Raw genomic sequence first — 13,696 nt, forward strand, 5'->3', positions numbered from 1 at the left:
TACCAAAATCTCAGGGAGAGGAAGTCTATGTAGTTAGAAATCTGAACCTTTCTCTCTCCCATTTATTTTGATGAGTGGGACAAGGGAAGGAAGGTGAATGTATATTTAGTTGTGAAGCAGGGAAATCTACCCTGTGAATAAACTCCCCCAGTGATTCCCATGTGCACCTTCCTGCCCCCTCTCCATCACTTCCCCATGCACCTAATATACCATTTTAGTTTCCCTAGCATGTTGGTTTCATTTTTTGATCTATAGATATGGTATAATTTTTGTTTGTTTATATTTGGGGCAAATAATATAGTAGTATAATATAAAACATCCTGTAAGGTATATAATACACATATGCACACACCCCACTTTGTTAATCAGTGGCACTAAGCTTCTAAGAATTGGGCTTAGATTGAGTCTTACTCCCCAGGCAAAGAGAGAGTAGGAAACTTGTCTCTGAATGATTATTTGATTTAATTAATAAATCCTGCTCCATACTTTGGAAAAAAGTGCTTGAACATGTCCTACATGTGTTAATTTTTAAGGAGAGCTGGCAGTTAAGGAAAGGCGTAAGTGAAATTGGAGAAGAAGTAGATTACGATGAGGAACTCTATGTGGCTGGAAATATGGTTATCTGGAGCAAAGGAAGTAAAAGCCAGGCATTGGCTGTTTATAAAGCGTTTACAGTTGACAGTCCTGTTCAACAGGTGAGTTGATTTGAATTTTAGCGTTTGATTGACTACTTAACACTTAAAAAAGTTTTTGTCCTAAAATTTAACAGAAATAATAAAAACAGTGTAATGGTCCCAGCAGCTGGGTGTCCATTTAAAAAATTTCATTTGTTTTCTGTATCATCACTTTTTTTACATCATCTTTTGTCAATTTAATGATAGTCTTTAAACACTGTTCTTGAGTAATTCAATTTGTTATTCTCAGTAAAAATTTCTAAGACATTGAGGGTACAAAGAATACTGTAACACATGATGATTATAATTGATTACAGAGTATTCAATAAATAAAAATCTGGTTCCTAGTGATAATCAGAAAGAGAAAGAAAAAACCTAACTTGTTATCATTGCAGTTGGCTATTACACCTAACTCTATTATGAAAATCGGTAAAGGGAAGGAATTAAGCATTTGCCCTGCCTTTCTAGGAAGACGTGCAGTTCATCTTGAGTTAATGAAGGAACACCCTTATTTATGGACGAATGCCAGCTAATATAGAAAGAAGGGTAGAGTTAAAAAATCACCACTTTGTAACCTCCAGTGTAATAATGGATTCAGAAAAGGATTGTTAATGGATATTAACACTCTTGGGTGAAAGGATATTACCATGGCACCAAGGTATTACCCTATGAATTACTTGCTAAAATGGACTGGACATCAGGTGCTAGAAGAAAATTACATTATTTTTCCTCAGGTGGGATGACGGTTTTGTGGTTATACAGGAGTACATCTTTAGTTTTAGGAAATGCACGATGAAGTGATTAGGGGTAAAGTGTCATGATGTGTGCAATTTTCAAATAGCCCCTGCCCCCTGCAATTCCACGTGTACTCAAATGCCCTTAAACAGGTACGGCAGAATTCAGGTGAGACAGATGTTCACTGTACTGTTTCATCTTTTCTTACTGAAAGTTTTTAGAATATCAAGTTGGGGGAGAAGTGAAAACATTTTTGTTGGTTGCATTAATTGTTAGGCTACTGACAGGAGGTTTTTAGAAGCTTTTTACTCATGTGAAGTTCCCCATTTGTAGACACTGAAATCGTACCTCGGCACTGCTTTTTTTTTTTTCCATGAACTATTTCCTGATGAGTGTTGTACTCTTCTAACAATTTATTAGGAAGGGTCAACTGAATTATTCCCAAATTTGAGAGCATGTGTGAAAGCATTTCCATCCAGGAGTGTCAAAGCCAGTGCTCTTTTTGCTGATAATTTCCCCCTCATGTAACATTGTGAATGTATTTAATACCACTGAAAAATGGTTAAGATGGTAAATTTTATGTTATGTATATTTTACCACAATTAAAAAGACACATAAAAATGCCATTAAAAAATTTCAATAAGTGATTGTCAGTTGAAGTTTAACGGCTTTTCCTAGTTTGTATATATATTTTTAAGATGGGCCCTTAAGAAAGGGAAATGTTTTTCTAAACATTCTTTCTGGCGAGTCAGAGAATGACAAGATTAGGTAAGTCTGGAGATTATAAAATAGCTTGGCAATTTTCAACTCTTCTGATAATCTTTAGCTTTGTATAGGATATAGGGTTTACTACAGGTTGAACCACTATTTGAATTCACTTTTGCTGCAAAGTTATCTAGTACGTTTCTTGATTTTGTTTTCCCTTTTCTTTTTATTTGCAAGCATAGTTTATCTTTCCTTAAGATAGTTATCATTAATTAGTCTAATTTTATCTTATTTTTCTTTGTTCCCATGGTATATGTGTTGAGCTGATGAGGAGGGACCGTTATGTAGGTGACACTATTATTTAGATACCATTAGTTAATAGGTTATTATTTAGATGTCATTTTCCTAGGTAAGCATTTTGTTTTGATTTTAGGCATTGTGGTGTGACTTCATTATATCACAGGATAAGTCTGAAAAGGACTACGGTAAGTTCCTTTTTGAAATTTTATTTGATCTTATGATGATTCCAAATGTTTATCTCATTTTTTTCATTCAAAATAAGCCACTAATAATGGTGGGTTAGCGCAAGCATTTTTATATTGTGCATTAAAGAATTTGTGTTGTTGGGAATTGCAATTCATTTATTTTTAAAACATTTATTTATTTATTTATTTATGGCTGTGTTAGGTCTCCATTGTTGCATGCGGGCTTTCTCTAGTTGCGGTGAGCAGAGGCTATTCTTTGTTGCAGTGTGCGGGCTTCTCATTGCGGTGGCTTCTGTTGTTGCAGAGCACGGGCTCTAGACGCTTGGGCTTCAGTAGTTGTGGCTCTCGAGCTCTAGAGCGTAGGCTCAGTAGTTGTGCTGCACAGGCTTAGTTGCTCCGCGGCATGTGAGATCTTCCTGGACTAGGGCTCGAACCCGTGTCCCCTGCATTGGCAGGCAGATTCTTAACCACTGTGCCACCAGGGAAGTCCCGGGAATTGCAATTTATGATTATTGGGATTTTTTTTTTGAAAACAATGCATATATCTTGTTGTACTCTCTCTTTTCAGGTAGTGATGAAGTAGAAAAATGCATATGTATATTGCAAAGCTCATGTATTAACATGCATAGCATAGAAGGAAAGGATTACATAGCTTCTTTACCTTTTCAGGTAAACTTGAGTGTTTCAGTGTTTTTGTGTTTTACTGGAGAATATTCTTGAATTAATTGGTTTCAGAAGTATTGCTACTCTCATGTCTTGTAATCAAAAATGTTATTTTTACTGAAATAAACTTGTAGTGGCTTACCATTTCCATCCTTTGTCTTAAAAATAAATTATTTAGTGAAGTGAATTATGAAGTCTTTTCTGAGAGGTTTTTTTTCAGTTTAAGTGACATAGAAGAAATCATTTTGGTTTTATTCAAGCACTTGAGCAATATTAGTCTTTCTCCTGTTTCTCATTATCTTTTTCATGCCCTAATGCTGTTGTTACACTTTAATCACACTGTCATTTTGGTACTGATATTAGCTACTGGCAGGAATTTCAGGTCGAACTTCTCTTTCTTAGATTTGATTTTGTCTTAGATTTACTTGTTAGAATTACTTAAAAATTATAGTTAATGATTGTTACTTTGCAAAACTCTTATTAAATTGGAAGGAAATCTAATGTTCTGTAATGTTTCGTAAAAACATGTTATAAAGAATAGTTTCTTTTACTTCTGTTTTTTTCCTCACCCTTTTACCCAATAGGTTGCAAATGTTTGGCCCACGAAGTATGGCTTGTTGTTTGAACGAAGCAGCTCTTCACATGAGGTTCCTCCAGGCCCACCCAGGTATGCAGGTCAGAATATGATTCCTTGGGCTTTTTTTGGTTGGTTCTAAGGTAAAATTGTTTACCCAAAAGTTTGGGATGATGATAATTTCCATGCTGTCAGCACAGATAGATGCCTTTTTCTCTCATCTCAGCATTGTACCCTTATGAGTTCTACTTCTCACTTGGCTCTTAATTATCTACAGCTTTTTTCCCCAAGTAGTAAAATTGAGCAAACACTTGGCTTAAAGATAACAAAACTCAATTCTTAGCTCTGCCATTTTTTCCATCATGTTACTTTGGGCAAATCATTAGCTTTGGCTTTAGTTTCCTTATCTGTTACAGGAAGAATACTGTCATTTATTTCTTAGGATTTATGCAGTAATTTAACAAGCTAATGTATATAATCTCTTGACATAGCGCTTCTTATGTCTTAGGTGCGTAATAAATTATAGTGTGTTTACTTTGTCTCCCTAATCAGCTGTGAGCTCGTTGACGGGCAGGAACATACAGTACCTGTCACAGTGTGCTGCAAGTAGTAGACACTGAGTTTTAAGAAAATTGCTTATAGATTTTAATCTCTCTCTGTGTTTAGATAGAAGATCTGTTTTTTCCTCTTTTTTCAGTCACTCCTTAAGAAAATGCAGCCATTTCATTTACTTGAAGTGTTTCTTCTTTTTATTTTTAAATACTCTCTTTTGTCAATAGGTCTAGAAGACTAAATTTCTTTCCTAGTTGTTAGAGACACTGCCACTAAGAGAGGTTTTAAAAAAAAATGACTGCCTTATGCCCATTACTCTGTTTGTTCTGAAAGGTGTTGACTGCTGCTCACAGATACTACCTGGGCTACACTGAGTTCGTGTGTGTGTGCGCGCGCGCATGCGCGCGCGCAAATTAACCCTGCATAAGAGGAAAGACTTCTAGGAATAAAATAGAAGATACTGTGAAAAACAGTAGGTCAAAAGTTTTTAGAGGGTTGCTTTTTGAGATGGTAGGTTTCTAGTTAGTGTAATCTGCAGAAGACATTTCTTTGCAAGGAAAGTACAAAATTTGTGCACAAATGGAGTCATCTTATGTTGGTGATTATTTATTTGTTCTTTACTAGAGAACCTTTACCCACTATGTTCAGCATGCTGCATCCACTAGATGAAATCACACCTCTTGTTTGTAAATCTGGAAGTAAGTGTATTTTTATAAATTCTTTTATGTAGGTTCTCTTTTGAGTTTGGGGCTGGGGAGGAAATAAAGGAGCTTATGAAAATTAGATTTCTTTTATAAAAATAATATAATTTAAGCATTTAAAAATAACTCTTATTATGAAAATAATTCATATTAATTAATTCATTGAATACCCTGGTATTAATTGTTTTAACAGCTATTCTTTTAGTAAAAATAGAGCCTATACATCAACCAGAAATACTGTTATATTTTCTAACTTACCTGTAGATGCCTCTGGACTTTGTTCCTTAGTAATTAGTAAGTAAATGAACAATACTTAGATAAACTAAAATCGTTTCCTTTTTTTGGAAAAAAGAAATGTAGGGCCTTAGACCTTTACTTTGGAAATTTTTAATATTTCATTTTCCCTGCTCATAATAACATAATTTGCTGGGACTCAGACTTTTAATAGTTCCTAGAGGTATTTCTAGATGCTTGTTTTAAAATTTTAAATGTGACCAAACATAGGCTATTATGAATAATGAGGACTTGAAGGCTAAAAAAAAATATTTATATTCTTTGACCAATTTTACTTTAAGGACTTTATCCCAAGTATATATTCTGAAATACCACTGAGGTTTTTATCTTCTATATCAGGGCTTGGCAAACTACAGCCTGGGGGCTAAAGCCAGTTTATTTTTCTAAGGCTTAAGAGCCAAGAGTGGTTTTTACCCTTTTAAAAGGTTGTAGAAAACAAAAAAAATTATGCTACAGAGTCAGTATGTCTGCAAAGCCTAAACTATTTACTCTTTGGCCTTTTACAGAAAAAGTTTATTGATAATTCTATATTATACTGCTAACAACTACAAACAACCTAAAAAAACATGTCAGAGTGTGTGATTGAATGGTATGCAGCCATTATTGATCATGTTTTTGAATAATATTTAATGACCTCAGGAATTGCTTATTCATAATGTTAAGTAAGGTACAAAACTAACTGCAATATCATCCTAATTTTGTAAGAACATAAAAAATATGTCTGTATAGGAAAAAAAAAAAACTCAGAGGAGTGCTCCCAAAATATATTAGTAGAGGTTATTTTGAGTGGAATTATGAATGATTTTTATTTCTTTCTTTATAAAGTACTCCTTTTATAAAATAATTCTTTTTAAATTTTTCAATATTTTAACTGAGAGGTCAACATTTAGGAGACAGTCAAATAAGGATATAGAAACCAGTTTATGGTACTGTAGATGTAAAAGCTGGACTCACTAGGAAAAAACTTATTTTGCATGTGTATCCAGTAAAGCAGAAACAGTAGTGTACTGTTCAGCACTGTTTGAATAGTTATAGTAGAGAACAGATTTCTTAGAGAAGAAAAGAACCTGTAAGGAAGTCAAACTTGGTCGAATGGTTGAGTGTAATTTAAGAATAAGTCAGTTATTAAAGGAGTCATGGACCTTTTACCTGTGGCTGATGAATTTAATGGTTTAGTCAGCACAAATCTTCAACATTTAGTTGCATGTGTGTGAAATCAAAACTCGTAAGATTCTCATCTTTAATATATTTTAAAGGAATTGATGCCCAAATAAATTTATTAAAAATTGAGTGTTAATTATGTAATATATTAATAGATTTTTGTGCCTTAATTGCCTTGATTTCTCTTTATCTTTAGGAATTGCAAGAAGTCACTTCATAAACAACAGTCTTGTAAAAGTCCATTGTTCTATACCTGATCATTTCTGTTCTGTCTTTAAGGTCTTTTTGGTTCATCACGGGTACAATATGTTGTAGATCATGCAATGAAAATTGTTTTTCTCAACACTGATCCCTCCGTTGTAATGACCTATGACACCGTTCAAGGTTTGCATTCTGTGTGGGCTCTCCGGAGAGTCAAAACAGAGGTAAGGGTGAAGGCAGATCGCTTCTTAATAGAAAAGGATAGTTAATACTAAAAACTTTGCAGGTTTTTAGAAGAATCACTTGTGAAATAGGTTGAGTGCCTTAGGTAAAAAGATATTATATCTTTAATAACTGGCAACTACCCTGCATTCTCACAAGGAAATTGCCCTTTCAATCTAATTATTTTCTGCCCCCTCCCCCTTTTCATTTTGACTTAAGGAAGAGAATGTTGTTTTAAAGTTCTCTGAACAGGGGGGCACCCCACAGAATGTGGCCACCAGCAGCTCGCTCACAGCACACCTCAGAAGCCTCTCCAGGGGAGACTCCCCCGTGGCTTCCCCCTTCCAGAACTACTCCTCCATCCACAGCCAGAGTCGCTCAGCCTCCTCGCCCAGCCTACACTCCCGCTCACCTTCCATTTCCAACATGGCAGCTCTCAGGTGGGAATTAAGTGTGGAAGCATTTCCTTGCTTTAAACAAGACATCCCAAGAAAAAGATACCTTCTTTTAAAACTTTCTCTTGTGATTTGAAGGATTTAAAATTTCTGTTGACAGATCCTGAGTATCTTTTAGAGAAAACAGCATTATTCCAGTTGTGCTATTTTTACTAAGACTTCCAGGCCTACTGTGTTACTTTTTCACTGAGTCATATTTAGAGACTGCCAGTGCTTGTTGTAAGAGTGCCTCATTTTTAACACTAAGTGGCAGCAGTTTGGTGAATATTAATTACAGAAATTTTTTGGTACTGTTTTCTTTTGTCTTAATTTGCATTAGCTTTTCTTTTGTTTTTGTTAATATCTGGTACAATAGGGACATAGTTTTGTTGGTGTGTATATGTTTGAATGTATAGGAACATAGGTTAAACTTTTTTGAATAATATTGGTATAAATAATTGATTTTCTGAGGCAGAAAATGAACTGATTTTCAGTTAAAGAAAAAGAATTCTAACAGGAATTCTAAATCCTTAGAATATAATAAAGCATGCTGACAAACCGTTTAAGTAGCTACTCCTTTTTAAAAAAATTGTATTTCTGACTGGGTTTATGTTATGAATACTCTCCATACATAGAATTTGGAAAGCTTTATTAGAAAGTGTGTTATATCAGCCTGTGTTATTAATTGTGGTGCACTCTTTTCTCTTTATTTTGCAGTCGTGCTCATTCTCCAGCCTTAGGAGTGCACTCTTTTTCAGGGGTGCAAAGGTTCAACCTTTCAAGCCATAATCAATCTCCAAAGAGACACAGTATTTCTCATTCTCCAAATAGTAATTCTAACGGCTCCTTTCTTGCACCAGAAACAGAGCCAATTGTTCCTGAACTTTGTATGGACCATTTATGGACAGAAACTATTACTAATATAAGGTTTGGAGTATATATTTTTATATTCAAAGAAAAATGATACTAAAAGTTTTAGAAAATACTTGGCATTTTGTGTAAAGCTTCCTTTGAGTATAAGCAGTTATTAATATTTCTAAAATACATAGAGATATATATTAAAGGCTACCTCAGTTTCAGTAGAGGATGTTAGTGATATTAAGGTGATCATAAAAATATTCTTTTGTCATTTGCTATTTCTTCCTTAGTAATCTCTCAGATTTGAGGTGTTTGATGTTTTAGGGAGAGACAACTAATTTCTGTAGATTAGGAAACTTGAGAATTTATAACATTTTTCTTAAGTTTTGTCTTTATGTTAGTTGAGTATCAGCTGTTTTTCTGGGAAACACAACTCAGACCTCTGTTCCATGTGACCTTCCTCCTTTTATGTTCTCTTTAATCAGTCATTCAGTTAATGCCAGTGTGTGTACTAGTGGCTGTGGTTTATCAGCAAATAAGTTGCTGTCCCTGTCCTCCGAAAGAGACAGCTGGAGGATGGTGGCACTGCTCATCTGCTGGTAGGGCTTTGGAAAGATGACTAGGTATTTCCTGGGTGGGTAAGCGAGGCAGTACACAGTAGTTAGAGGGGATCAGAAGAAAAGTGCAGAAGTGTGAATGTGTGGTTTGTTCAGGGAATTAAAAATACTCTCCATTTGTTTGTGCAGGAGGAGGGGAAAGGGCTGCGAAAGAGGAGGTGGAGACAGATGGCCTTTTGGGCTGTTCTGTTTGATGAGAGCTGTAAGAAGGTGCTTTATATGTGGGTCATAAACTCAGGGGTCAGAGCAGTCACTTATCAGTGGTGATTGAGGCAAGACAGGTGGATTGGAGTTTATGGAGTGTGTAGAGGTTGGGTTCGAGGAGGGCCTGTGGATGAGCTTGCAGTTGCAGGGGTTCTGGTAACCCTCTGGAATCAAAGATAGTAATCATGGGGATGTGTGGTGTATAGGCCTTTTCTTTAGCAGAGGATTTAACATTCATTAGATTCTCAGAGTCTGTGGCCTCCGAATAGTTAAAACCAGGCTGTGTAGAATCAGAGAGGGCTAGTGACTAAAGTCTTGGAAACTTAAGATTTGGGAGGGGTGAAAAGAGATAAAGCTGCTGCAGAGAGACAGAGCAAGAGAGGTCAGGTGGGGGAAGCAGCAGGACATGTCATAGAACACAAGAAAAGTGGCTTTTGAGAAGAAGATGCCAATGTTGCCAGGTGCTGGTGAAGTGTGGCACTGTTAGGTGAGGTCAGAGAGGCAGTACCTGGATGGCAAGGTCACTGGTGACCTTGGCCAGAGCACCTGGGGGTAGGGGTCTAGGGTGGAGTGGAATGGGGTGGAAAAAGTAAATGGGGACCGAGGAGGTGAACATAGGTATACAGACTGTCCAGGGAGTTTGCCTTTGAATGGGAATGAGGATACAAAACTAGCTGAGGGAATCTCAGGGTCAAGGGAGAGTTTTGTTTTTCCTGAACTATGTTAGAGAAAATTAGTCTTCATTTTTTGCCCTTAAATACCTAAGTGTGTTTCTCTAAAAAGTAAGGACATTTTCTTACCTAACCATGCTACCATTTTTACACCCAGCCAAATTAACAGTAAGTCCTTTATATAATCTAATATTTAGTCCATCTCTGTATTTAAAGACTCATTTTAATATGAGAGAGTAGGCTACGAAAAGACTATATACCCAGAGCAGAGAAAGCACTGAAAATACAGCTGGCTGTACGGCCTTAAGCTCTCCACATCCGAGTAGAAAGACAAGCGCATGTTCTTAGGCTTGCAGGTCAGGGATAGGCAGTTGGAGGAAAGGAAAGATGTGAGTACAGTGTTGAAGTATGTTCTATTTTTATATATATAAAATAAAAATTTCCTATAAAATAAAAATTCCTTATATATAGAATAAAAATTCCCTGTATTTAAAAATCATTTGTCTTTAAATACCTTATTGCTAAGTTGGATATATTGCAGATCCTTATTGTACAGAGTTACAAAGAAATTTTTGAGAATAGAGAATTTTTGAGTATGGGTTAAAAAAAAGGGATGAAGTGGAGCCTAATCTGAGAGAGAGGATAGATTGGAGAGGTCATGTTATAAAATGTCTGACCCCTTAGACCCTGTAAGAGGTCTAAGATCTCTTCAAGTTTGCATTACTTTAGCAGTAGGCAGCTTGCATAATGTGGAATTAAAAAGTCTGTTGGTAATGATTACATTTATTGTAATTTTTCCCCAAAAAAGCTGTGTAGTGGACTCAGAGTCAAAGAGCTGAAAGGAATCTTAGAGATCATGAAGTTCAATTCTTAGAAGTGCTTTTGTGTCTTCAAGGTTATTGCTTGGCCCAAGTAGTATTTCCTGTAGAATATTTTCAAAGACTTTTAATAATTACTATGGTAGATTTTTAAGTGAGTGCCAACAGTTTCTTTATTAATATATCTATTACAGGGAGAAAAATTCACAGGCCTCAAAAGTCTTTATTACATCTGACCTATGTGGGCAGAAGTTCTTGTGCTTTTTAGTAGAGTCCCAGCTCCAGTTACGGTAAGTGCGTTTATGTATCTCATTCATTTGGTATAAATAAACTTAGGACTGTTTTCTCTTTTTCTTTTTCTCTCTCTCTCTCTCTCTTTTTTTTTGGCTTAAGTAGCTTTATTGAAATAATTTACATACCATAAAATTAACATGTTTTAAGTGTATAGTTTAATGATTTTTAGTAAATTTACAGTTATGCAGCATCACCGCAATCCAGTTTTAAAAATTTCTATCACTTTAAAAAGATCTCTTGTGCTTGACTTGCATACAGTCTCTGTTCCCATTCGCAACCTCAGGCAACCAGTATATAGGCTTTCTGCCTCTGTAGATTTGCCTTTTCTGGATATTTTATGTAAATAGAATCATACAATATATAATTTTTTGTGTGTCCACCTTCTTCCACTTAGCATGTTTCTTAGGGCCTACCATGTGTAACATGTATAAATATTTTATTCCTCTTGCTTGTAGTATTGTATAAATATACCACATTTTGTCTATCTAGTCATTAGTTGATGGGCATTTGGTTTGTTTACACGTTTTTGACCATTGTGAATTATGGCACTATGAACATTGGAGCCAAAGCCTTTGTGTGGACATACATGATTTCATGTAGATAGATAGGTAGATAACTAGGAGTGGATCAAATGATAAATTCATCGTAAACTTTCAAAGAAATTGCTAAATTTGTCTTCCAGATAAGCTGTACCATTTTACATTCCCACCAGTAATGTTTGAGTGTTCCAATTTCTTCATCCTTGACAAGATTTCTTTTTTAAATTTTTGAATATTATTTATTTTTTTATACAGCAGGTTATTATTAGTCATCAATTTTTTACACATCAGTGTATACATGTCAATCCTAATCACCCAATTCATCACATGACCATCCCCAACCCCCTGCGGCTTTCCCTCTTGGTGTCCATACATTTGTTCTCTGCATCTGTGTCTCAACTTCTGCCCTGCAAACTGGTACATCTGTATCATTTTTCTAGGTTCCGCATACATGTGTTAATATACGATATTTGTTTTTCTCTTTCTGACTTACTTCACTCTGTATGACAGTCTCTAGATCCATCCACGTCTCAACAAATGACCCAATTTCGTTCCTTTTTATGGCTGAGTAATATTCCATTGTATATATGTACCACAACTTCTTTATTCATTCGTCTGTTGATGGGCATTTAGGTCGCTTCCATGACCTGGCTACTGTAAATAGTGCTGCAGTGAATATTGGGGTGCATGTGTCTTTTTGAATTATGATTTTCTCTGGGTATATGCCCAGTAGTGGGATTGCTGGATCATATGGTAATTCTATTTTTAGTTTTTTAAGGAACCTCCGTACTGTTCTCCATAATGGCTGTATCAATTTACATTCCCACGAACAGTGCAAGAGGGTTCCCTTTTCTCCACACCCTCTCCAGCATTTGTTGTTTGTAGATTTTCTGATGATGCCCATTCTAACTGGTGTGAGGTGATACCTCATTGTAGTTTTGATTTGCATTTCTCTAATAATTAGTGATGTTGAGCAGCTTTTCATGTGCCTCTTGGCCATCTGTATGTCTTCTTTGGAGAAATGTCTATTTAGGTCTTCTGCCCATTTTTGGATTGGGTTGTTTGTTTCTTTAATATTGAGCTGCATGAGCTGTCTATATATTTTGAAGATTAATCCTTTGTCTCTTGATTCGTTTGCAAATATTTTCTCCCATTCTGAGGCTTGTCTTTTCGTCTTATTTATGGTTTCCTTTGCTGTGCAAAAGCTTTGAAGTTTCATTAGGTCCCATTTGTTTATTTTTGTTTTTACTTCTATTTCTCTAGGAGGTGGATCAAAAAAGATCTTGCTGTGATTTATGTCAAAGAGTGTTCTTCCTATGTTTTCCTCTAAGAGTTTTATAGTGTCCGGTCTTACATTTAGGTGTCGAATACATTTTGAGTTTATTTTTGTGTATGGTGTTAGGGAGTGTTCTAATTTCATTCTTTTATATGTAGCTGTCCAGTTGTCCCAGCACCACTTATTGAAGAGACTGTCTTTTCTCCATTGTATATCCTTGCCTCCTTCGTCATAGATTAGTTGACCATATAGGTTTGTGGGTTTATCTCTGGGCTTTCTATCTTGTTCCATTGATCTATGTTTCTCTTTTTGTGCCAGTACCATATTGTCTTGATTACTGTAGCTTTGTAGTATAGTCTGAAGTCAGGGAGTCTGATTTCTCCCGCTCTGTTTTTTTCCCTCAAGACTGCTTTGGCTATTCAGGGATTTTTGTGTCTCCATACAAATTCTAAGATTTTTTTTGTTCTAGTTCTGTAAAAAATGCTATTGGTAATATGATAGGGATTGCATTGAACCTGTAGATTGCTTTGGGTAGTATAATCATTTTCACAATATTGATCCTTCCAATCCAAGAACATGGTATATTTCTCCATCTGTTGGTATCATCTTTAATTTCTTTCATCAGTGTCTTATAGTTTTCTGCATACAGGTCTTTTGTCTTCCTAGGTAGGTTTATTCCTAGGTATTTTATTGTTTTTGTTGCAGTGGTAAATGGGAGGGTTTCCTTACTTTCTCTTTCAGATATTTCATCGTCAGTGTATAGGAATGCAAGAGATTTCTGTGCATTAATTTTGTATCCTGCTACTTTACCAAATTCATTGATTAACTCTAGCAGTTTTCTGGTAGCATCTTTAGGATTCTCTATGTATACTATCATGTCATCTGCAAACAGTGACAGTTTTACTTCTTTTCCGATTTGGATTCCTTTTATTTCTTTTTCTTCTCTGATTGCTGTTGCTAAAACTTCCAAAACTATGTTGAATAATAATGGTGAGAGTGGGCAACATTGTCTTGTTCT

The 13,696-nt window shown here is 35.6% G+C and overlaps 1 protein-coding gene across 2 annotated transcripts in view; it reads left to right on the plus strand.

Moving 5' to 3' along the window:
- The window catches only part of ANAPC1 (anaphase promoting complex subunit 1), a 102,317-nt gene that overhangs the window by 3,406 nt on the left and 85,215 nt on the right, over positions 1–13,696 (plus strand). For both annotated transcript variants that reach the window (XM_082672633.1, XM_082672634.1), the window contains exons 3-11: positions 534–695; positions 2,548–2,599; positions 3,168–3,268; positions 3,847–3,929; positions 5,013–5,086; positions 6,824–6,969; positions 7,187–7,407; positions 8,119–8,328; positions 10,764–10,859. In XM_082672633.1, the coding sequence (XP_082528759.1) occupies positions 534–695; positions 2,548–2,599; positions 3,168–3,268; positions 3,847–3,929; positions 5,013–5,086; positions 6,824–6,969; positions 7,187–7,407; positions 8,119–8,328; positions 10,764–10,859 (1,145 nt within the window). The remainder of the gene's footprint in view (positions 1–533; positions 696–2,547; positions 2,600–3,167; positions 3,269–3,846; positions 3,930–5,012; positions 5,087–6,823; positions 6,970–7,186; positions 7,408–8,118; positions 8,329–10,763; positions 10,860–13,696) is intronic.

Source organism: Grampus griseus (assembly GCF_964374135.1).
Source record: "Grampus griseus genome assembly, chromosome: 15".
NCBI lineage: Eukaryota > Metazoa > Chordata > Mammalia > Artiodactyla > Delphinidae > Grampus > Grampus griseus.